Raw genomic sequence first — 24,574 nt, forward strand, 5'->3', positions numbered from 1 at the left:
AACTTGCCTAGGCCGGGCACGGTGGCTCAAGCCTGTAATTCCAGCACTTTGGGAGGCCGAGGCGGGTGGATCATGAGGTCAAGAGATCGAGACCATCCTGGTCAACAAGGTGAAACCCCGTCTCTACTAAAAATACAAAAAATTAGCTGGGCATGGTGGCGCGTGCCTGTGATCCCAGCTACTCAGGAGGCTGAGGCAGGAGAATTGCCTGAACCCAGGAAGCGGAGGTTGCGGTGAGCTGAGATCGCGCCATTGCACTCCAGCCTGGGTAACAAGCAAAACTCCGCCTCAAAAAAAAAAAAAAAAAAAAAAAAAAAAAAAAAAAAAAGAAAGAAAGAAAGAAAGAAACTTGCCTAAAATCACACAGCCTGGAGGAGCTGCTATCCATCTGCCTTTTGTTTTTTCTTTTTTTAAAAAAATGAGACAGGGTCTCACTCTGCCGCCCGGGCTAGAGAGCAGTGGTTGCAATCCTAGCATACCACAACCTCAAACTTCTGGGCTCAAGTGATCCTCTCACCTCAGCCTCCCACAGTGTTGGGATTACAGGTACAGCCACTGCACCCATCCCCATCTGTTTGACTCCCAAGCCCACATTTTTTTTTTTTTTTTTTTTGAGACGGAGTTTGGCTCTTGTTACCCAGGCTGGAGTGCAATGGCGCGATCTCGGCTCACCGCAACCTCCGCCTCCTGGGTTCAAGCAATTCTCCTGCCTCAGCCTCCTCAGTAGCTGGGATGACAGGCATGCGCCACCATGCCCAGCTAATTTTTTGTATTTTTAGTAGAGACGGAGTTTCACCATGTTGACCAGGATGGTCTCGATCTCTCGACCTTGTGATCCACCCGCCTCGGCCTCCCAAAGTGCTGGGATTACAGGCTTGAGCCATCGCGCCCGGCCTTTTTTTTTTTTTTTTTTTTTTTTTTTTTTTTTTTTGAGATGAAGTCTCACTCTGTTACCCAGGCTGGAGTGCAGTGGCTCGATCTTGGCTCACTGCAACCTCCACCTCCTGGGTCCAAGCAATTCTCCTGCCTCAGCCTCCCGAGTAGCTGGGACTACAGGCACCCACCACCATGCCTGGCTAATTTTTTGTATTTTTAGTAGAGACAGAGTTTCACCATGTTAGCCAGGATGGTCTCGGTCTCCTGACCTCGCGATCTGACTGCCTCAACCTCCCAAAGTGCTGGGATTACAAGCTTGAGCCACAGCGCCCGGCCTCCAAGAGCATACTTTTTTACCATCATGTCCACTATCCCCACTCATAAGAGGCAGGTGAATGTTTCCAAATTGGGCTGTTCTCTTTACTGGGTACTATAATAAAATTGGATTTAATGCTCTTAAACTATGGCATTCTAGCACTCCCAACCTGAAGTGTAATCCATCTCCTGAAATGTCCAAGCCACTTAAAGATGGGAAGTGGGAGGTAACTGACAGTTCGATGGTACCACATTGACTGCCAAGTCAGTTCTGGCAAAGTGGCTGGTTAGGTCAGTGTCCTATTTCAAGGTGCCCTTCCCCTGCCCTCTCCTTGCATGACCTTCCCAGATGAAGAATCATTCCTTAATCAAGGGTAGAACATTTATTGGGCTTCCCCTTAAGAACCTGCAAATACTACAGATACTGATTCTCACCATGTCCGTAAGACAAGGCTTACAAAAATAAATGGTAACCATTGTACCACTGCTTACTGACAATGTGCTGGTCTAGATACTTTGCGTATAGCTGGTCTAGTTCTGATAACACTTCTGGAATGTAGGCATTATTGTTCCTATTTAACAAATGTGAAAACTGAAGGATAAAGATAACATTTATATAGTTTTTCCATAGACATAATTAATCATTGAGGGAGACAATTTAATAAGATTCTATGCAAAGAGGGGGAAAATGAGGTTTGGAAAGGTCAGCTTGCCCACCCTGCTCATCTCCATCTGAATCCGCGTGTCTACAGACACTGTTTGGTGTGGAAAGATTAATACAATGCATGTGATCCACTTCAGGATTAGACAGAGCCAGGTCCAAATCCCAGCCCTACCTCTTACTAGCTTTGTGAACCAATTGCATCTTTTCTCTATTGAGAGTAATTCTTCATGTCATTTCTACATGTCTTTTTTTTTTTTTTTTTTTCCCCCAAGCCAGAGTCTCACTCTGTTGTCCAGGCTGGAGTGCAGTGGTATCATCTCAGCTCACTGCAACCTCTGCCTCCCAGGTTCAAGCAATTCTCCTGCCTCAGCCTGCCAAGTAGCTGGGATTACAGGTGTGTCCCACCACACACCACACTCAGCTGATTTTTGTATTTTTAGTAGACAGGGTTTCACTATGTTGGCCAGGTTTCGCTTTGTTGGCCAGGGTTTCACTCAAACTCCTGACCTCAGATGATCCACCCGCCTTGGCCTCCCAAAGTGCTGGGATTATAGGTGTGAGCCGCCATGCCCAGCCGAATTCTACATGTCTTGTAAAGACGACTATTTTCTTCCTTCCATCCTTCCTTTTTTTTGAGACAGTCTTACTCTGTCACTCAGGCTGGAGTTCAGTGTCTCGATCTCAGCTCACTGCAACCTCTGCCTCCCAGATTGAAGCAATTCTCCTGCCTCAGCCTCCTGAGAAGCTGGAATTACAGATGCCCACCACCATGCCCAGCAAATTTTTGTATTTTAAGTAGAGACGGGGTTTCACTATGTTGTTCAGGCTGGTCTCAAACTCTTGGGCTCAAGTGATCCCTCCAACTCGGCCTCCCGAAGTGCTGAGATTACAGGTGTGAGCCACTGCATCCAGCCATTTTTCCTTTCTTGACAGGGTCTCACTCTGTTCCCTAGAGTGAGAGGCTGGAGTGCAGTGATGCAATCACAGTTCACTGCAGCCTTCACCTCCCAGGCTCAAGCAATTCTTCTACCTCAGCCTCTAGAGTAGCTGGGACTACAGGTGTGCACCACCACACCTGGCTAATTTTATTAATTTTTGTAAAGACAAGGTCTCATTATGTTGCCCAGGCTGGTCTCAAACTCGGGCTCCAGCCTCAACCTCCCAAAGTGCTAGATTGCAGGTATGAGCCACCACGCCCAGTTGGACTATTTTTCAAGGATGCTAGAGATAGAATCTCCCTACAGGGAAGAGGGAAGCTTTGTTTGTGGTTCAAGATAATAAAGATAATGTTGCTCACTGGGGCAATGGCTGAGCAGGTTTGCTAGTAGCCTTGTTGAAAAGTTTAGAGTTTACTAATCTAATTCACTGCCTATGACCCATGGGACTTGTGGAGCAAGGGGGGCGGGGCCAACAAAGCATGACCTCATGCTGCCTGCTGTGTCATGAGTAACAAAGTCGGTGATTTCTGACCCAGAAGTTTCCTGTCTTCTGCCGGCATCTATGGAACAGTGATGGCTAACAAGCTCACTTCTTAGTATATAAGTAAGATAAAATTCCAAAGCCTTCGTGTTCTTAACACTACTACCTGAATGTCAAAAGCATCAATAACTCTCACTTTCTCACCTCCCATTGCACCTCAGCTTCCTACACTTCGGCATCTGCCCAGTGCAATACTAAGCTGTTTTTGCCAATGTCACTCAAGACTCATAACTGCCAGTTCAGTGGGTATTTGACTCCAGGTGAAACCTCCTAGACCTCGGTAGCTCTTAACATGAGGGGTGCATTCTCCTCCTGCAATGCCCCACTGGTAGCTCACACAAGACCACACTTTGCTGTCTGTCCTGGTGGCACTCCTCCTCGGTCCCCTTCCTGAAGTCCTTGTCCCTTAGCAGCCCTATCCATGCCCTGCCAGCCTCTCTCATTGCTCCACCTGCCCTCCCTGAGTGATCTCACTCACACTGTTGGTTTTAGGAACCGTGTATATGGTCATGATGCCCTAATTCTAGCTCCAGTCCAGATATCTGACACAACTTACCAGCCACCTGCTGAGCAGCTCTACCTCAATCAAGCCATCCAAAAAGGAATCCATCTTTCCCTGGCCCTCCCCATCACTATGTGCCATATTCCTCCTCCCACTGTTCCTCTCTGGCGCCAATCCTTCCTGCCTTGGGTGATCACAGTGTCTAGCTAACTGGGCTTGCTGCCTCTTCCTGGCCCTGGCCCTTGTAAAGCCTCCACTTCACTATTGCCAGAGTTATAAACAAAATCATGTCATTTCCCCACTTAAAACCTTTCAATTTCTTCTCAGAGCCTACCTGACAATTTTTAAAAATTTATTTTAATTTTTTTTTTTGAGACAGTCTCGCTTTGTCACCCAGGCTAGAGTGCAGTGGTGCAGTCTTGGCTCACTGCAACCTCTGCCTCCCAGGTTCAGGCAATTCTCCTGCCTCAGCCTCCCGAGTAGCTAGGATTACAGTAGGTGCCACCACACCCAGCTAATTTTTGTATTTTTAGTAGAGGCAGGGTTTCACCATGTTAGCCAGGCTGGTCTCAAACTCCTGAACTCAAGTGATCCGCCTGCCTCGGCCTCCAAAAGTGCTGGGATTACAGGTGTGAGCCACCACACCCAGCCAAGGTTATCTAATACATAGTTCAATATGCCCTCTAATGTTAACACCCACTCCTCAACTTCCCTCCATGAAGCATTCCTCCAACCTGTCTCCTATGGCCACTACCACTCAAAGTGGAAAAGAGGTGGGCAGGAGATGTCTTAAAATAACACTCATTATATGGCACTAACTGGTTATAATTATTATTATCTATAACCAGGAAGTCATAAAACATTGCATTAAACACCAGTTACATATGTTCCACCTGCCTCAAACCCATGTGTGTTCTTATTTTTGGTGTTGTTTTTATTTTGTTTGAGACAGGGTCTTACTCTGTCACCCAGGCTGGAGTGCAATAGAGCAATAATGGCTCACTGTAGCCTCAACCGCGTGGGCTCAGGTGATCTTCCCACCTCAGCCTCCAGAGTAGCTGGGACTGCTGGCACAGGACACCATCCCAGTTAATTTTTCAAAATTTTTGTAGAGATGGGGTCTTGCTATGTTGTCCAGGCTGGTCTCAAATTCCTGGACTCAAGTAATCTGCCGGCCTGGGCCTCCCAAAGTGCTGGCATTACAGGGTTAAGCCACCTTGCCCAGCCTGTTTTTAGTTTTTCATTGAAAAAAAAAAAATCACACTTTGCATCAGGCGCCATATTTCCACCCAATTATTTGCTATCAAGCTTGTTTGCTCCTCAGGGTTTCCTTTAGAAACAAGCTGAGAGATTCCTTCGTTTTACCGAATTAGGCTGCTGAATGACTAGGGTTTCTTGTTGATCTATGTATCTATATCTCTCTATATCTATACCTATATCTACCTGTATGTGTGTATTATATATATACATACATATTACACGTGTGTATATATGCATACATATTATATGTGTGTGTATATGTGCATACATACTTTTTTTTAAATTGCTGCTTCGTCCTCTAAGCAAACAAACTAGCACCCCCGACTGTCCGCCAGGAGGCGCAGGGGGCAGCGTGGGACCTGCGGTACCTCCACAGTTGTAGAGGTGTAGAGGGATGCAGCAGCGACGGAACCTGGCTTCTTTTTTAAAGAATCGGTGTGAGGAAAGGGTGCAGAGCCGCGTTATTTCAGGGAGACTTTGTCGCACTGCCCCTGCCTCGTGTAGGTAGTATCTGGGGTGCGTGCGCCCGGCTCGCAGACCCCATGGAGGGACGCTGGCGGCGGCAGATGGGGCTCCTTTCGCGGCTGCAGCCGGCAGTAACCCAACCCCGCCGGCGCAGAGACTGAATCAAGAAGCGCAGGGGACAGCGGCGAGCTGCGAACAAAAGCCCTTGGCGCGGGGCCGAAGCCCAGGACGCGGGGTGAGTGAACCAGCCCGGGTACCGGGAGCTATGGACACTGGTGCGGCCAGGTTCGTTGCGCTCCAGAAGCCCACCCACTGGAATGCTGTGGGAGAACTCGGAGGGCACCCGAGGGCGGGTATCTGAAACCAGACTGGGGTGGATAGTATCTTTAGCACATTCAGACTTGGAGGAGATGGGGTGCATCTGAGAGCATCCAGGCGCCTTCTCCATCCCCAGCAAACACGCGGTGGGGGCGGAGGTGGGGGCAGAGGCGGCGTGCAGAGCCCTCAGCAAGCCCTGAGCGAGCTGCGGGAGAAAGACTCCATCACCCCTCCCGGAGAGGCCTTGGAGATTTCTCCCAGCCCTTCAATCACCCGGGGGCCCTGCGCCGGAGTCTCCTTTGGCAGGGGAAATCAACCATAAACTTCTTCCCCTAGGCAAATGGGGTCCCTGGGGATGAACAGGCCTCTTGCTTTTTTTGTTCCTGCAAAGCTGCATCCCCGGTAGCCCGCATAAGCTACAAACAAATACGCTAATCCTCTCGGGAATCCTCCAGCGCCTCCCTTGCTAGCTGCTGCCTGCACCTGGATCTTTTAACTTGCAGCAGGAAGGGGATGCATCCAGCCGGCCAGGCGCCCAGAGGAGCCTCGACACAGGCCTCCACCCCGCATTCCGCGGCCGAGGGAGATCCAGGCTGCTCTCTGAGCACGAGTGCCCGCCCCACCCCCATCCCCGTTCTGGCGCGCTGCCTGGGCTTTCCGACATCGGTTTTATGATTTATGTTCCACCAAAGCCTCTGAGCCTAATCCGAAAATGGATTAAGTTGGGATGGGGTGAATATGGACGATGAGGGGGGGAGCAGCTCTCACATGTATTCCTCGATGTCCCTCCTTGTCATCCACAGAGATTCCAACAAAGGACGGGCTCAGCCATGGTGGACCCGGTGCCTGAAGAAGAGAAGGCAGGAGCGGAGGCTGGAGACTCAGGCGGGGACGAGGCCGCGGCGTCCGTGCCCCCTGATAACCAGGACGCCCAGCAGCCCTCAGTCTCCTCGGCCTCGGCCTCCGCCTCCGCGGCGGTGCCCCGCAAGGCGGAAGTCCCGTGTGCAGCCGCAGAAGGCGGGCGGCGGGAGCAGTCCCCGCTGCTGCACCTCGACCTCTTCAACTTCGACTGCCCAGAGGCGGAGGGCAGCCGCTACGTGCTGACCAGCCCCCGCTCGCTAGAGGCCTGCGCCCGCTGTGCGGTCAAGCCGGTGGAGCTGCTGCCGCGGGCCCTGGCCGACCTGGTGCGCGAGGCTCCGGGACGCTCCATGCGGGTGGCCACCGGCCTGTACGAGGCCTACGAGGCGGAGCGGCGGGCCAAGCTGCAGCAATGCCGGGCGGAGCGCGAGCGCATCATGCGCGAGGAGAAGCGACGCCTCTTCACGCCGTTGGGCCCCGCAGCTGCCGCGGCCTCCGCCTCGGCCTCCGCCCGGAGCGCGGGCAGTAGCAGCAGCTGCAGCAGCGCCAGCCTCCCGGCCTCGCCTGCTCCGCGTGCGGCCCGCAAGGCTTCCTCCAGTCCCTCCTCGGCCCGGACCCAACCTCCGCCAGCGGGTTCTCGGACAGGCAGGAAGAGCCATTCGCTGGACTCGCTGTCGCGCCGGCGTGAGGGCGCCCTCAGCTCCGAGTCGGGCGCATCGTCGTCCTCCTACAGTGGGGAAAGCCTGCGGGAGCTGCGCTGGCCGCAGCGGGGCTCGGCCAGGAACAGCTGCCTGGCGGGGTCGGGGTCCTCCAACACCAACGCTCCGGGCCGCCCGTCGGCCCTGACCCTGGTTCCCATCACCGGCCGGAGCTTCAGCCTCGGCGACCTGAGCCACTCGCCGCAGACAGCTCAGCACGTGGAGCGCATCGTGCGCCAAGTGCGCGCCGAGCGCGGCCTGCGCGGGGTGCCGGAGCGTGACCGGAAGATCGCGGCGCTCATGCTGGCGCGGCACCAGGAGGAGCTCCTGCTGCTGGAGCAGCGCGCCGCGGCCCACGGGCAGTGGGAGCTGCAGCGTATGCGCGCTGAGCAGCGGCGGGAGCGCGAGGAGCGGGAGAAGCAGCGCGCCCTGGAGCAGGGCCGCCGAGCCTGGGTTGCGCAGGTGGAGGAGCGGCGAGGCCGCCGTGGCCGCGAAGAGCGCGAGGCGGCGCGGCGGCGGCAGCGACAGTATGAGCGCAGCGAGGAGCGGCGGCGGGAGCTGGCCGAGCGCCAGGGCCTATTGCGGCGGGAGCGGGCGGAGCGCGCGGCCCGGGAGGATCGGCTGCGCAAGCTCCAGCAGGAGCAAAACCTGAAGCAGCGGGAGGAAGGCCTGCAGGAAGGGCGGGAGCGGGCCGAACAGATCCGCAGGGAACGCGCCCTGCGCGCGGCCCGCGCCAAGCAGCGCCAGGAGGGCCAGCTGCAGCGGGAGAAGCGGGAGCTGAGCCGGGCCGAGCGGGCGCGCCACGAGGCGCTGCTCCAGGGCCGGGCGCGGCAGCAGCGCCAGGAGCGAGAGGGCCTGCGGAGCTCGCTGGAAGCCAGCTTAGGCCGTGCGCAGGAGAACTACGAGCATTTGGTGGAGCAGCGTACGCGAGAGCTGCGGGAGCGGGCCCGGCGAGAGGAGCTGCAGGGTCGGCGGGCCAAGGAGGCGGCAGAGCGCAAAGAGCGGGAGCATCAGGCGCACCTGGAGGCGCTGGCCCGGGCGGGGGAGCGACGGCTGCAGCACGCAACGCAGGTGGCCGAGGAAGCAGTGCAGCAGAAGGCGCGGCGCGTAGGCCAGAGCCGGATGGAGAAGGAACGAGCCCAACGCGCCAACAAGGAGAAGGTGGAGAGGGACGAAGACTGCCGCCGGCGAGAGCTGCTCCAGGCCATTGGGCGCAAGCTGGAGCGAAGCGAGCAGCTGTCGCGGGAACGGCGCAGTGCGCTGGAGAGCGCCCGCTCCACAGCCCGGGCCTCCTTCCACGTGCGCGAGAAGGTGCGCGAGGAGACCAACACGCGCTCCTTCGACCGCATGGTGCGGGAGGCCCAGCTACACGCCAGCCTGGACCGCAAATAACTGCGGGACTTCGCCAGCCAGATTGGCATGCACAGCCTCGTGGGGCCTCCCTCAACCATTTTGACCATCGTGGGAGACCCCATTCAGTGCGCAGCGCCGTGGCCTCTCGAGGCTTCTGACCAATGAGGCAACAACAGTACAGACATGTGGGACCTGTCAGCCGGCCCCCTTTGTTTTTAAAACTTACTTCGTTTGGAGATGACAGCACAATCTGCCCACATCCACCCTTGGTGGCTCCTGCACCGGCCCTTGCCAAACTTCCTTATGTGTCTCTTGGGTTGGAATAGAGAAGCTGGGGGTAAAGGGAGTGGTCGGAACTGGGGAGAGGCCCCCCCCTCCACGAGAGGGCAGAGGTGGTTGTCCCCACCCCTTATGCAGCAGTTGCCCCAGGCACCTTTCCGACATTGGCGTTTGAGATAGAGTTGCTGCTGCTGAGGGTCCAGCACCCTGGCTCACCTCCATCTTTCGAAACATGGCAAGCTGCCCAAAGCTCGGAGGGCTCCCAGAAAAGCACAGCTCCTCCAAGGTGTCAAGCCATGCCCAAATGATCCAAAAAGCATTTGATTTTTTAGACCTGACTTTTAATCGGCCACCTGAGCAAATTCCCATCAGTTTTGATAGTTTTCCAGTTCAGCCCCTTGGGTTTTCTAGTTAGACAATCATCTGCAGATAATGTTCAATTTTCGTTCTTTGCCCCGTTTCTCCTTGTTCTACCAAGTGGCACAGGAAATTGCTTGTTTTGATGATGCCGTTTAGCTTTAATAGAAGCCTCCAACCCCTGGAGGGGGCAGGTTCCTTTGGCAACAGTGTTCCATCCCATTAAGCTTTCCTACAGGGTTGGGCCCACTCCATGAAGACAGCAGCCATGCCTTAAGAAGCAGAGCTACCCTACGTGCCTCCCCAGGCCGTTCCTGCCTAAATCTCCAGCCCCGCATGCAGTCTCAAGGGTGGGCCCCAGAGAGTTTGGAGTGTAGGATTCCCTCTGTGAAGGAATCATCTCTACTGCTCTGAGGACAATTAGGGTATCCTTGGCTGCTTTACTATGGTGGCCTAAGAGTTGGAATTGCCTCTTTGTTGAGAGTTGTGTTCACTGTCGTTGGCCCGTGTACCTTCTCCACCTGTCCCCAGGAAAAAGTCTCCCTCTTAAATTTCCTGGTAGCCCCTCACCTATGGCTGAAAGTATTTCACCCTCTCAATACCTCAGCGTTCCCATTCGCCAGATGGGACCATCCGTATTCTTCTCCCGGTGCCACAAGGCCTCCTGGATCCAAAGCATCGTGTCAGTATTATTTGTTGGCCCTTTTTGTGCCTTTCCTGACCTGGAAGCGGGGAGGCAGGAGGATTGCTGTCAGCCTAGTTTCTTTCTGGGAATGTGGATTCCTGGTGTTGGAAGGGGCAGTGCATCATGGACAGATGGTCATTTAGCCTCTGGGGTGAAATACTTGCAATACCGGGTGACTCCCTGGTCCAAAAGGTCAAATTCAGTTGTCATTAGGCAATTTTAACCTTTAGAGTGCTTCCCGTCCATGAAGTTGACACCGCCCCCCTGCCATATCCACCCATTGACTCTGCCTTCATCAGGGAAGGTGGGAAGTAAAACATCACTTTTTACATTAAACCAGGATCAGGAATAAAAAGTTACCAAAAAAAAAAAAAAGAAAGAAAGAATCAGGGTAGAGAACTACTACATTAAACATATTTCATATATATTCTGCTGGGTAAAATTGTCCCTGAAATGGCTGATTATTACACACACATACATAAACACACACACTTTGTCAACCCTTCACCCCCACCCCATCACATGTCAACAAGTATAAAAGGTATATTATGTAGAAGGAAGTTGTGTGTGAGGCTTAAGATGTCATGAAACAAGGAAAGGAGCTGTGTACTGAGGTTTATTTCTTGAATGGGTGAATTTTTTCCTTAAATTTTCTTGTTGGTAGCCAGGTTGTCAGTGAGTTGAAATAATTGGTATTATCCATGAATCAGAAGCATTTAACTAAAAGGTTAATGTGATTCTGGTTCTTACCTTGTGGTTCTTGAGTTGGTAAAGAGCTTTTGAAACCTCCATAGAAAATTCCACTTTAAAACTGCTTACTTCCAAAGTATGTACATTCATTGGAGGAAACAATCTGATTTTTCAGATAAGGCACTGAAAGGAACATAGGTGATCTTGCCTGGACCTTTACTAAGTTTGTTTTCTGGCTTATGAGTGACTTTGGGTAGATTGCTTCTCTGTGCCTCGGTTTCCCTAACCTGTAGAATGGGGATCATGATTTCTGCCCTCTGTTACACAAACACTGTGGGGATGAATCAGAATCCAGATGAGTTCCCCAGTTCTACAACTCTGGAACTGAAGGTACAGTTGCTATAAACAGGAAGGATCATGTAACTGTACTGTGGTTAGAGTGTGTGATGTACTGTCATGACCTGGTGAAGAAAGTAGTCTTGAAAAGCACAAATTATAGTATCTCATGTGTTGCAAAGGCCCAGGCCTGAATCTCACCAAATTAGAAGTTTGCACTTAGAGGGAAGCACTGTGTAAAGACAAAACCTTTTAGATTCTTCCAAAAACAAAAGCCCATATAGCCAAGTAGAATTAAAGCAAAAACAGGGCTGGGTTATGGTGGTACATGCCTGTAATCCTAGCATTTTGGGAGTCCAAGGTGGAAGGATCACTTGCGTCCAGGAGTTTGAGATCAGCCTGGGAAACATAGCAAGACCCTGTCTCAAAAAAAAAAAAAAAAAAAAAAAAACCCAGAAGCCAAACCTAGTGACAATAAAGAATGTTCCGCACCATCTGCTACAGTATAGACCTACCTCTATATTCTAGGATAAATATCCATATTGCTTTCTGAGGAGAAGCAATTTCCAGAATCCTTGTTGGGCCCCTTATTTATATCCTTTTCTTGAAGCAATGCCAGAGAGAAGAGGTTGTTTCCTGTTCTGAAATGCAGCAAGAGAACATTGGAGGGGGGACAAGGATGGTGGGTGGAAAATGGCTCCTGATGTACATTTTTCTGGGTGGAATTGTCCCTAAATGATATTCTAACAAGTACCCAGAATTTGCCTTAGAGCACCATGCTGGATGTGTTCCTATCACCCAGGGGACTGCAGCCTTTAAAGTGACCACAGACCTTCATATTTGTCCTCTTGGAACATTCTCTTGTTCTAGAAAACAGAGAATGTGAAATGAGATGAGGAGGGATGGGAGGGTTGGAAGAAGCTTAGGTTTAGTTCATTACCGTGGAAGCAGCAAGGACAAAACCATTTCAGATGAAACAATCCGTGAAGCTTAGTCCAGTGTCCTGCTCAGTGACCAATGCCTATGCCATATCTAGACAGGATGATGGAATATTCTTTTTGGAAGCATGCAGACTGTGACTCTCCAATGAGGGCAGAAATCAGGATTTGCTAAAGGCAAAGACTGTGGGATAGTGAAGATATATGAGAATGCAGTCTGTGTTCAGGCTATTCTGTAAAGTCCATCACCTATCATTTCTTCACCTTTACAAAGCCTATTGAAATAGAGAGGTGACTCTACATAAAAGGCTGTATCCTGTTTCGCATAGAGTCCCCTATAGCCAACGGTTTTACATCTCACATGTGGTAAGTACATAGATACTGGATGGAGAGGACAGAGGAATGGATGAACAAATGAATGATAATCAGAGGAAATGTGTATAGGCCAGGAAGGTAGGACTCCCTTCATTCAACACATTTTCAGTGAGCACCGGCTATGTGCCAGGCACTGCTCCTGGTGCTGGGGAAACAGTCTCTCTAATCATTGACCCTGGAGATCACATATGCTACAATGTCATAAGCAGACAACATCTTTGTTTCCATGTTGGGTTTAAAGACCTTCTCAGGACAAGTTATCCACCATTCGATCATGATTTAGTCACTGCTGCTCTCTTTCCCTTGGAGAAGCCTTGATTAATCAGATCAAATTCATGCCATGCACTCAATCAGCTTTAAATCTCAGTAAGCAAAGAGAGAGAGAAACTAAGAAAGAGAGAAAGATGAATCACCTTCAAGGGCATTGTCTGTCATGCCTTTAAGAGAGGCAGCATAAATAATGATCTTCGACCTAGAGAACCGAGCCTTAGGCTGTGCAGAGTCCTAATTCACCAAACATCAATTTGGTACCATCTCCGTCATCTGACTATTCTTGCTGAGACAAGAGAGTCAACATTGCAGAACCACGTCCAGTTTAAAACCTCAACAAAAAGAAGTGTATGGTCAATACTGAATCCATAAAAAGATGTAGTAAACCAGAATATCCTACTTCTTAAGCCTTCCAGGTAATTGAGCCCAAAGATTGCTCTGTAGACTTTCCTTTTCTCTATGTATGACCACATCTCCACCCAGAGAAACATTTGGCAGAGGAACATAAAGAAACTTGGTATTTCTTCACTAAGCCTGCAAAGGGGTTTTCAGGGACCCAGGAGCAGAAAACTCTCAGTTCTAGAAACATTATTTAGGCCTTATATGTGGCACATTCAGCCTTGGGTGTTTGGCATAGCACCTGAATATTATACCTGATCACATGCTTTGGTTATGTGTGTTCTTAGACAAGAGCAGCTCATCAAGTCATATGTGCTCTGTTATACAGAGTTCCCTGGCATCTCTCTCTACATGCACCTCCTCCCAACCCCATGGTTATTCTCAACAAGCCCCCAGCCCTTCATTGCTATCCCTGGTGCTGTTTTGGTTTCTAGTAGGTCAGGACTGTGGCAGATGGTAGAGTTCTTGCCCAGTTTTCAATGCTGCCTCTCTTAAGTCATGGCAGGCAATACCCTTGATGGTGATTTCTCTCTCTCTCTCTCTCTCTCTCTCTCTCTCTCCTCTACCCTCTGCCTCTATCTTTTTACTGTAGCAGATGTTAGGATATGGAATGTGGGATAGTTTCTTTCAGAAAAACACTGATAATGTCATCATTTGAAGTGTTATTACTTCCCAATTCATCAAATACAGTCCTGTCTCAGATGAGCACAAAAACATGGTCCAAAATGATTTTTAAATTAGCTGTCATTTTGAAATGTTCATACCTTTCTTCCGCTCCACTAGTACAGTTTTTTGTTTATTTGTTTGCTTGTTTTGTTTTGTTTTTGAGACTGTCTTGCTCTATCACCCAGGCTGGAATGCGGTGCTGCCATCTCAGCTCATTGCAACATCTGCCTTCTGGATTCAAGTGGTTCTCATGCCTCAGCCTCTCAAGTGGCTGGAATTACAGGTGCATGCCACCACACCCAGCTAAATTTGTATTTTTAGTAGAGATGAGGTTTCACCATGTTAGCCAGGCTGGGCTCGAATTCCCGGCCTCAAGTTATCCGCCCGCCACAGCCTCCTATTGTGCTGGGACTACAGGCATGAGCCATGGCGCCTGGCCCTCCATTAGTACAATATTGATGGCAGGTTTTTGTGTCAGAATCTTAAACAATTCACGGGACTATCTTGTGAATGATCCATATCTTCTGTGTTTGAGTATATATGTGCAAATGTGCATACACACACACACACACACACACACACACACACACACACACACACGTACTCACCCGCCCCTACTGCTTCCAGCCTTGGTGTTCTTACAGAGGGAGGAGCTATAGCCATCTTATTCTTCCAGGGAAGGCTAAGCTCTGGGAGGGCTGAGCTGCCCCTTGTAAGGGTCCATTGTTCCCACCAGCCCCAAGGCTGCTTCAGGCTGTGGCTTGTGAGCATGGTGTCTGCATCTCCCAAATCCATCATCGAGCCTCATGGTGACAAAGAGTTTTCATGCTGCCCCTACACTTCTCCTTTCCAGTGCATTCTCTCACTGGGTGTGAGAGATGTACTAGGAAATAGAATTTAGATGTCAAAATGCCAATGCTCGGGAACAAAGTATAACAGAATGACTGACATCCACCAAGTTCTGGAAATCTAGTCCCTGTGGTTATCACAACTTAAGGCGAAGAGTTTGGCAAAGGAGCAAGTGTCTTGACTTATTCAGGCTATTTTCAACTCATCCCTCTTGTCCTCTATGAAATGGAGACAAGAGATCCTATTTGGTAGGGAATTGTTATATCAGTTAGTTCTTGGAAAGCAGTTAGCACAATCCCTGGCAAATAGCACTCAATTTATAGAAACTGTTATTCTAAATTTGGGAAGATGGTAAAGGAGGGAATGGGGGAGATTGAGCTTAAGCCAGGTGGTCCTGGTGGACACCAGGCTTGAATGTCTTTGCTGTGCAGCAATCTTCCAAGCATTCCAAAGGTGGGGCTCTAAATAAATGGTTCCCCTGGTAATATATGGCAGTTCTGAAGTTGCGGGCGTGTGGGGAGGTAGGGATTTACTTGTTTACCCATTTACCTTGTTTGGCAATAAAATTAACATCTGATGATAATTTTGGAAATTTTATTTTAAGACTTCTTAAATGATGAGTAAAATGACAGAATGCTTTAAAATTTGTATATCTTTCTAGGGTAAAAGAGGGTGTGCTTCTGTCCTGACAATGCCCAAATTCTATGATAGCATCTTCAGCAGGACCAAGTAGGAGAGGTTGTGGAAGAACCACGGTTCTGTGGGGAACTGGTGCTCCAGGGTGTGGTGGTGCCTGGCAGGAATTCTGGGCTGTAGAGCCGCCTTCTGCTATGGCCACAAGGAATGAGGAAGAGGGTCTGGGACAAGCCCAACCTGGGAGAGTGCTGATGGGCTCACTGTAGGGGTCCTGTTGGAGCAGGAAGGAGGGAGCCGGCTGTGCCTTCGCATCACTTCATCCTCAACTAATGGCTTTTCCTGAGAAGCCTCAGCTAATGTCCTCAGTCTCCCTTCCTGTCCCTCTGGCCCAGTTGACAACTGCATGGAGGCAGCTTCAGGCCTGGGTTCGTAGATGTCTTTTGTCCTCTGTGGACATGCAGCAATGCACAGAGGTGCTAAACAGGTAGGCTGGCCCATGCTAGCTCTCACTGTGCATGGCAAAGTGAGGATGAAGAGTATGGCAAGCTTCCAGGAGCTCTCCTACCTCATCACGTTTCCTCTATCCTTGGATAACCTAGAAGGACGCCCTAGTGGACCTCAGAGTACTCCTGAATCCTCAGCAAAATTATAGAGTAGGCAGAGTGTGTTTCCCAGAAACATCTGCTTATTTCAAGAGAACCTGCAGGGTGAGCAAATGCATAGCAGAAGGGAACAATTTGCTAATGCTGGGATTGCAGGTGCAATGATAGCCAATGTGTACCAAGCGCAAGTGACTGTTTTAAGCACTTGATCCTGGAAAGATTCTCTGTGCGGTGGGTACTATTATTATTTCCATTTTACAGATGACAAAATTGAGACACCAACTTTAAGCAATTATGTACCCATAGACACACAGCCAGTGTTGAGCAAAGCCGGCTTGGATTCACTTACTCTGGCTGTACAGCACATGCCTTTTTTTTTTTTTTTTTTTTTTTGAGACGGAGTTTCGCCCTTGTTACCCAGGCTGGAGTGCAATGGCACGATCTCGGCTCACCGCAACCTCCGCCTCCTGGGTTCAGGCAATTCTCCTGCCTCAGCCTCCTGAGTAGCTGGGATTACAGGCACGCACCACCATGCCCAGCTTTTTTTTGTATTTTTAGTAGAGACGGGGTTTCACCATGTTGACCAGGATGGTCTCGATCTCTGGACCTCGTGATCCACCCGCCTCGACCTCCCAAAGTGCTGGGATTACAGGCTTGAGCCACCGCGCCTGGCCGAGCACATGCTTTTAACCAGTATTTTCTGTTGCTTCTTGGGAATCAGTGGGAATGATACTTTATAACAAAGGGGCTCTCCTGAAGCACCCCAATGACAGCCATATGATTCACTGCCAGTGATGTCTATGTGTAAGCTCTGCAGGACGAAAGCTCAGACCTCGTTGGAGCTTAGTGCCATGAGGTAGGTCCTGCTGGCATTAAGGATGAGCTAAGGCTTACCTTGTCCTGACTTGGAAGCTTACCACATCAGGGATGATGCATATTCTAGAACAGAGGTATTCAAAGGGTGGTCTCTGGTTCAGCAGGATCAGCATTAGATATTCTGGGGGTGGGGCCGTCAATCTGTGTTTTCACAAGCTCTCCAGGTGATTCTGATATGCACTTAAGGTTGAGAACCACTGCTCTAGAACTGTGCTTTCCAATTCCATGGTCTCTAGCCACATATGCTATTTAAATTTAAATTAGTTAAATGTTGTGATAGCAACAGAAAATGAACAAAATAAGTCAATTAAATTTAAGTAAAATTAAAAATTCAGCTCCTTAGTCACACTAGACGCATGGAAAGCATTCAGCAGCCACATACGGCTGGTGGCCACCACACTGGCTAGCACAGACATAGAATGTTTCCATCATCCATCATCACAGAAATTTCTATTGGGTAGCCCTGCTAGAGAAACTTGCTATGCCAGAGTGTGGCCCACAGACCAGTAGCATTGGCATTACCTGGAAATTTATTAGAAATGAAGAGCACAGCTGGGCATGGTGGTTCACAACTGTAATCCCAGCATTTTGGTAGGCCGAGGTGGGTGAATCACAAGGTCAAGAGATCAAGACCATCCTGCCAACATAGTGAAACCTTGTCTCTACTAAAAATACAAAAATTAGCTGGACGTGGTGGCATGTGCCTCTACTCCCAGCTACTCGGGAGGCTGAGGCAGGAGAATCACTTGAACCTAGGAGGTGGAGGTTGCAGTGAGCTGAGATTGCACCACTGCACTCTAGCCTGGCGACAGAGCAAGATTCCATCTAAAAAAAAAAAAGAAATGAAGAACTCAGACTGGGTCCAGTGGCTCACGCCTCTAATCACAGCACTTTGGGAGATTAAGGCAGGCAGATCACCTGAGGTCAGGTGTTCGAGACCAGCCTGGCCAACATGGTGAAAACCCGGTCTCTACTAAAAATACAAAAATTAGCCAGGCATGATGATGGGCACCTGTAGTCCCAGCTACTTGGGAGGCTGAGGCAGGAGAACTGCTTGAACCCAGGAGGTGGAGGTTGCAGTGAGCCGAGATTGCACCACTGCACTCCAGCCTGGTGCCTGGTAACAGAGCAGGACTCTGTCTCAAAAAAAAAAAAAAAAAGAAAAAGAAAAAGAAATGAAGAGGTCAGGCTCCGCCCCAGACCTTCTGAATCCGAGTCTGCTTTTTATTCTCTTTCTCTCTTTTTTTCCTTTTGCAAGGTCCCCAAGCGATTCGTGTTGCACATTAAAGTTTGAGACGCACTGCTCTGGAAGGCAAGTCCAGCTCAAGTGCAGCTCATACGCGTGAGTGATTAACTCCCACTGGCAGAATCTTCCTCCTCTACCTCCTTGTTCATTGGTCATTATTTACTTATTGGCAAATTTGTGTTATTTGTGGCTAGGCTTCAACTTCCTAGGCCACCGGATTACAATATTGTGGAGCTTGAAGGGAAGTTACATACCATCCATCTGTCTCTGAATAATACGAAGAAGGCACCTCTCTTGGCCAGAAACTGTGTTCTAGACCCTCCACACATTCTGATCTTATTGCCAGTAGTTGCAAGTGTCCAGGACTTGGCTTCCAATGATCACTAGGCATGTAGTTTTCCAGAAGACTTCATTCTGCTAAAGGCAGAAAAAAATTTATCAATTTTTAGAGCAATTTAATACAAATCTCCCCTTTGCTGTCTCCATCTTTGGGCTGCTAACTGCTGTTTTTATTTTCTGGGCGTTGTTTATACTCAGTATTCCCACTTATCGCTGGTTACTTCTTCTTCACAACTAGGTGCCTGTTTTCATTACCATGTGAAGCCAGGAGATTGTGTTGGAAAGTCTGGCAGCTCACCTGCTTCCTTCCTGCAAAGGGAAATCCAGTGGGCTTAATTTCAACTGATCCACAGGTGGCATTTACCAGACAAGCCCTCTTGCCTCCTGCTTCCAATTCACAGCAAAAGATATGAGTATTGAAGCGGTCTCATCGTTTGATGTGGGTTTAGCCAAAAGCTCTGGGCCTGGGTTTCACATTCTGCCTCTGCTGTCCTAGGTAGGTCTAGAGTTCTGTCTGGACTTCCACTTTTTTTTTTTTTTTAATTTTTGGACTTCCACTTTTGATAGCCACTGGAAGAAGTGGAAACAAAGGAGGGAGGGAACTGTGCAAAACCTCTGGGAAGGGAAAGGGCTCATTTGCAAGAGGTTATTAAAATAGGTGAAAGCAACTTTATGTTCAAAAAAGGAGAGAATGCAGTGAGAGCGTTGATATAAGGAAATAAAAAGGGAGAGGCTGGGAAATACTAGGCTGATGCCACACACAGAAAAATTCAGGCGGGACATATATGTCAAGAGGCTGAGGATGGCTAAATAAGCCCACGCCTCAACAGAAAAATAAGAGGCCCATCACTGGAACCCTCTTAAAGCAGCTGAATCAAGATCCAGGGAGGAGAGAGGAGAAGGCAGATGCCTCAGAACCTGATAGTTGCTATTTAGGTCCTGATGCAAAATGTGTTAATAGTCTGTAGATGTAATAGGTACATAGATAAGGGTAAGCACAGACTTTTCAAAAGTTGCCAAAACTTCTTGTAAAAGAATGGCTCTTCCCATGATCCTCTCCTTCCCTTCACCATCTTTTCTTTTCCCCTGGAACTGCCACCATGAAGGTCAGGTTGTGCGGCTGCAGCAGGTACAAGACCTCCCCTAGACATGGAAGGCGCTGCACCAGGACTGACAGGCAGGCTTCGCAGCTTCTCAGTGTAAAATGCAAGTCGGCTTTCCTTTCCAAGAGAGGCCCTTGTAGATCAACCGGATTGTCCTCTGCAGAAGAATGCACAAAGAGGGACAGTTGGAAGAAATTCAGAAGAAAAGAAACCACCAAGCATTCAGATTCCAGAGGGCCATTAGTGGTGCATCTCTTGCTGATCTCATGGCCAAGAGGAATCAGAAATCTGAAGTTAGAAAGGCTCAATGAGAACAAGCTCACAGGGCTGCTAAGGAAGCAAATTAGGCTAAGCAAGCATCAAAAAAGACCCACAAAGGCATCCCCTAAGCAAAAGATCATGAAGCCTGTGATAGTTTCAGCTCCCCGAGTTGGTGGAAAATGCTAAGCTAGCAGACCAGATTTTTTTTTTTTTTTTTTTGAGGCAGAGTCTCACACTCTGTTGTCCAGGCTGGAGTGCAGTGGCGTGATCTTGGCTCACTGCAGCCTAAACTTCCCCAAGCACACCTCCCACTTCAGCCTCCCAAGTAGCTGGGACTATAGACTCATGCTACCACATCTGGCTAATTTTAAAATTTTTTGTAAAGATGAAGTTTTGTCACATTGTCCAGGCTGGTCTCTAATTCCTGGGCTCAAGTGATCTGCCCGCTTCAGCCTCTAAAGTGCTGGGATAACAAGCATAAGCCACCATGCCTGGCCCAGCTCAGATTTTAAATAAAGATTCTATTATATTAAAAAAAAAGTACGAGTAATACAAATACTTAGTTTCTTGTGCTTGCGATCAAACCAATTACCACATCTTTGGAGTCCATTAGAAGATACCTTTTCTCTGTGTGGGCATGGGAATGGATCTAGTTTCTACCTTAAGGAGTAGAAAGAGTATACAAACCTTCTCAAGGGAAAGGTAGCATGCTCTGTAGCTTTGAGGGCATAATTAGTAGCATATACATCATTTGGAAGGTGAAGACGACGTGTACACAGAGTACCAGGGTTTAGAATGATTTCAAAGGTAAGAGATTGTATCAGGCAAGAGCAAATCTATTAATGATTTTCTTTAATGATCCTGTCTAAGCCTGATGAAGAGCATCAAGTCACCCTGAAGCTTTCAGTTAGATTGAACAATATGAAATAGTCAATATTAAAATATTTTTGACCTACAAAGCTGCAGACAGTGGTGTGGCAGTCGCCCTAAATGGGCTGTTTGAGGTCCTTGCAAGAACCGGGAGTGGGAGTGTGGAGGGGGTGCCCAGGTGGCTGGGACATCTAGGCCCCATGAGGAGCTGGCACAGATGGGCCAAGGGCAGCCCGATGGTGTACATAAGCAGAGGGCAGCTTTTCTGTCTGCATGAAGCATAAATTTACATCAGAGCATCTAAATGGCTGAGAGCCCACTTGGTCTCCTCCCACAGACTGGGCTGCACGGCAATTCATTTCCCTAGAATCTGCAAACTTCTGCAGAGGCTGTGGCCCTCCGTCTGCCACAAGCTCCCAGGAGTCCTGCAGGAACCAAGGCAACCCTCAAGCTGCTGCCTGCACAGAATACCAAACAGCAAGCAGCAGCGCAGGCTCCCGTCCCTCTGCCGAGGCCGGCTTCCCTGGCACCAGCTCTGTCCTCCAAGAGCCCTTTCTCTTCCTCCATTGTGGCTTTTCTACAAACCCACTTGTTACCAGGTGGCAGAAATACACCCACAGTTCAACAATGTGTTTCTAAAACCTTCTCCATGACAACGCAGAGCAATGAGCAGGCTGCCAGATTGGAGCCAGCCAGAGAGAGGCCCTGGGGGCAGACAGTATAGAAACAGCACAGAGCAGCCGGAGATGCCAGAATTCTGCTTTAGCTATGAGGCCGCCTGGGCGCTAACACTCCAAGTTCTGGGGCAGCGATAAGGAGACCGAGTAGACCAGGGAAGCAGTGGATACATATCTTTGGATGCCCGAAAATGATGATTTCTAAACCTTCATTATGTCACAGAATCCTAATGGTTCAGAGCAGCTTGGACTTTCTCCTTGAAAGATCTTTTGGCCAGGTGCATTGGCTCACACCTATAATTCCAGCACTTTGGGAGGCCAAGGTGGGCAGATTACTTGAGGTCAGGAGTTTGAGACCAGTCTGACCAACATGCTGAAATCCCATCTCTACTAAAAATACAAAAATTAGCTGAGCATGGTGGTGCATGCCTATAATCCCAGCTACTTGAGAGGCTGAGGTGGGAGAATTGTTTCAACCAAGGAGATGGAGGTTGCAGTAAGCCAAGATCGCACCATTGTACTCCACCCTGGGTGACAAAGTGAGACCCCCCACCCCCTCCAAAAAAAGGAAGGAAGGAAGGATGGAAGGGAGGGAGAGAGGGAAGCAGGGAGGGAGGGAGGGAATCTTTTGCTGTTGGAAAAGAGGAGAGAAAGTATGAGAAACCAGCAAAGAAAGACCGTTTTTTTAATGGGTTGCCATTGCCTTGTGATAGGACAAGTTATTTATCAATCAAAATGTTGCCAGGCAGCTGGGTGCAGTGGCTCACCCCTGTAATCTCAACACTTTGGGAGGCCGAAACGGGTGGATCACCTGAGGTCAGGAGTTCAAAATCAGCCTGGCCAACATGGTAAAACCCTGTTTCTACTAAAAATAAAAATTAGCTGGGCGTGGTGGCACATGCCTGTCATCCCGTCTACTTGGGAGGCTGAGGCAGGAGAATCACTTGAACCTGAGAGATGGAGATGGCAGTGAGCCAAGATTGCACCACTGTACTCTAGCCTAGGCAAAAAGAGCAAAACTCTGTCTAAAAAAAAAAAAAAAAATTGCCAGGCATGGTGGCTCATGCCTGTAATCCCTACACTTTGGAAGGTCGAGGCAGGAGGATCACTTGAGGCCTGGCGCTCAAGAGCAGCCCAGGCAACATACCTGGGCAATGAAGTAAGAACGCACCTCTACCAAAAACAAAAAATTAGTTGGGCATGGTGGGACGCACCTCTAGTCCTAGCTACTTGGAAGGCTGAAGTAGGAAGATTGCTTTAGCCCAGGAATTTGAGGGTACACTGAGCCATGATTTCACCACTGCACTCCAACCTGGGCAACAGAGCAAGATCCCGTCTCGAAAACAAAACAAAACAAAATGGGGTACTGAAATCTCTGAGCTCCAGCCTCATATCAGAAGGAGATATTAATGTCAGAGGCATTGAAATCAGATCCTCTGCCACCAGTCAGGGCATCAAGCAAATCCAAACTCAGGGAACCTTGAGCTACCTGTCCTTGTTCTCCTGGGATTTTTGAATGGGCCTAGGGCTCCCTCCATCTCTGTTCTGCTGGACTCTTCTGATGGATTCATTGCCGAGCTCCTGCTCTGATGTCAACCCCAGTTCTCACTGCAGGGAGACTGAGTAGACAACTTCCTTGCATGGTCACTTACTCTCCACACAAACAGAGTGCATGAAGGAAGGAAACCGGGCACCCCAGCTTTGGTTCTGGAGTAGCTCATGGCTGTAGCTATTCTCGGTTACATCGCATTATTTTTAATCTCCTAAATTACAGGATCAGCTACATAACTTACAGTGCCCAGGCAAAATGAAAATGGATGGTCTCTCGTTTAAAACATTATTAAGAATTTCAAGATGGACAACAGAACATTAAAGCACGGGTGGGCCCTGTGTGACTACACAGGTGACAGCCATGCAGCCAGCCTACCAAATCATTGCACCTGGTAGAAGTGGCTATAGGCAAATCACTAGGAGATAACATTTCTGGAGTTTTTAACTTCGAGAGTGTTAGGATTTTTTAGTTGCAAAACCAGACTTGCATTGGACAAAAGGAAAAAAATCACTCCATTTTGTTGCGTCTTTCTTTATCTAATTCCTGTTCAGGTTCTTCCCTACATATGAGAACAAGGATTAGTGGGTGTTTCTCTAGAACCATCTGACATGGATGGCTGGACACAGCCTTTTCCAAAGCGGGAGAAGCTGGTTTCTCGCCATTCACTAAAAATCAGCCATCTTGCAAAATTGTGTCAAATCCAGAAAACCTTGGCTTTTGGGTCAGCTTGGGCAAATCACATTTCTCTGAGCCACATTTTCCTCATCTGTAAAGTGGGGACAATAATGATACCTACCAGCTGGGTGTGGTGGCTCACTCCTGTAATCTCAGCACTTTGAGAGGCCAAGGCAAGGAGGATGGCTTGAGGCCAGGAGTTCAAGACCAGCCTGGGCAACATAACAAGACACAGTCTCTACCCCCTAAAAAAATTTTTTTTGAGACACAGTTTTATTCTTGTCACCCAAGCTGGAGTGCAATGGTGTGATCTCAGCTCACTGCAACATTTGCCTCACAGGTTCCAGCAATTTTCCTGCCTTAACATCCTGAGTAGCTGAGATTACAGGCATGCGCCACCATGCCCAGCATTTTTTTGTGTTAATTGTAGAGATGAGGTTTCACCATGTTGGCCAGGCTAGTCTTGAACTCCTGACCTCAGGTTGTCCACCTGCCTCAGCCTCCCAAAGTTTTGGGATTATAGGCGTGAGCTACCGTGCCTGGCCTAAAAAAAAATTGAACAAACAAAGGTTGTTGTGAGGACTAAATGAGAAAAAGCATGCAAAGAAAATAGCACAGTGCCTGGTACATAATATGTGCCCAATAAATCGCTTGTTTTTGGAGACAGACTCTCATTCTTGTCACCCAGGCTGGACTGCAGTGGCACGATCTTGGCTCACTGCCAAGTGACTATCCTGCCTCCGCCTCTGGAGTAGCTGGGATTACAGATGTGTGCCACCATGCCTGGCTAATTTTCTGTATTTTTAGTAGAGACGGGGTTTCCCCATGTTGGCCAGGCTGCTCTCAAACTCCTGACCTCGGGTGATTCGCTGGCCTCAGCCTCCCAAAGTGCTGGCATTACAGGCATGAGCCACCATGCCCTGCAATAAATAGCTTTTATTATTAATCTCATCATTACTTTTAAGTAGGTAGTTCTAAAAGTTGAACTCTGTTGAAATAAAGGTAACCACAGGCTAAACTATTACTCTTAGTTTCACTCTCAGAAAGAATGTGCTGGAAGGAATGCAGAGAGGCTGACTGGGGGTATCCATGTTCAACACAGATC

The 24,574-nt window shown here is 49.1% G+C and overlaps 1 protein-coding gene and 1 pseudogene across 1 annotated transcript; both read left to right on the plus strand.

Moving 5' to 3' along the window:
- Positions 1-5,377: 5,377 nt before the first annotated feature.
- On the plus strand, positions 5,378-15,215 carry CCDC177 (coiled-coil domain containing 177). The gene is made up of 2 exons (XM_039469159.2): positions 5,378-5,796; positions 6,683-15,215. Exon 2 carries the CDS (start codon positions 6,710-6,712, stop codon positions 8,825-8,827), a length of 2,118 nt encoding a protein of 705 aa, XP_039325093.1. The 5' UTR covers positions 5,378-5,796; positions 6,683-6,709; the 3' UTR covers positions 8,828-15,215.
- Positions 15,216-19,392: 4,177 nt separating this feature from the next.
- On the plus strand, positions 19,393-19,881 carry LOC120363994 (large ribosomal subunit protein eL24-like; annotated as a pseudogene).
- Positions 19,882-24,574: the final 4,693 nt, after the last annotated feature.

The sequence above is a fragment of the Saimiri boliviensis genome, chromosome 2, assembly GCF_048565385.1.
Source record: "Saimiri boliviensis isolate mSaiBol1 chromosome 2, mSaiBol1.pri, whole genome shotgun sequence".
NCBI lineage: Eukaryota > Metazoa > Chordata > Mammalia > Primates > Cebidae > Saimiri > Saimiri boliviensis.

What these genes read in the sequence shown, in the direction of transcription:
- CCDC177 (XM_039469159.2), top strand. Translation starts at nt 6,710, where the DNA reads ATGGTGGACCCGGTGCCTGAAGAAGAGAAGGCAGGAGCGGAGGCTGGA.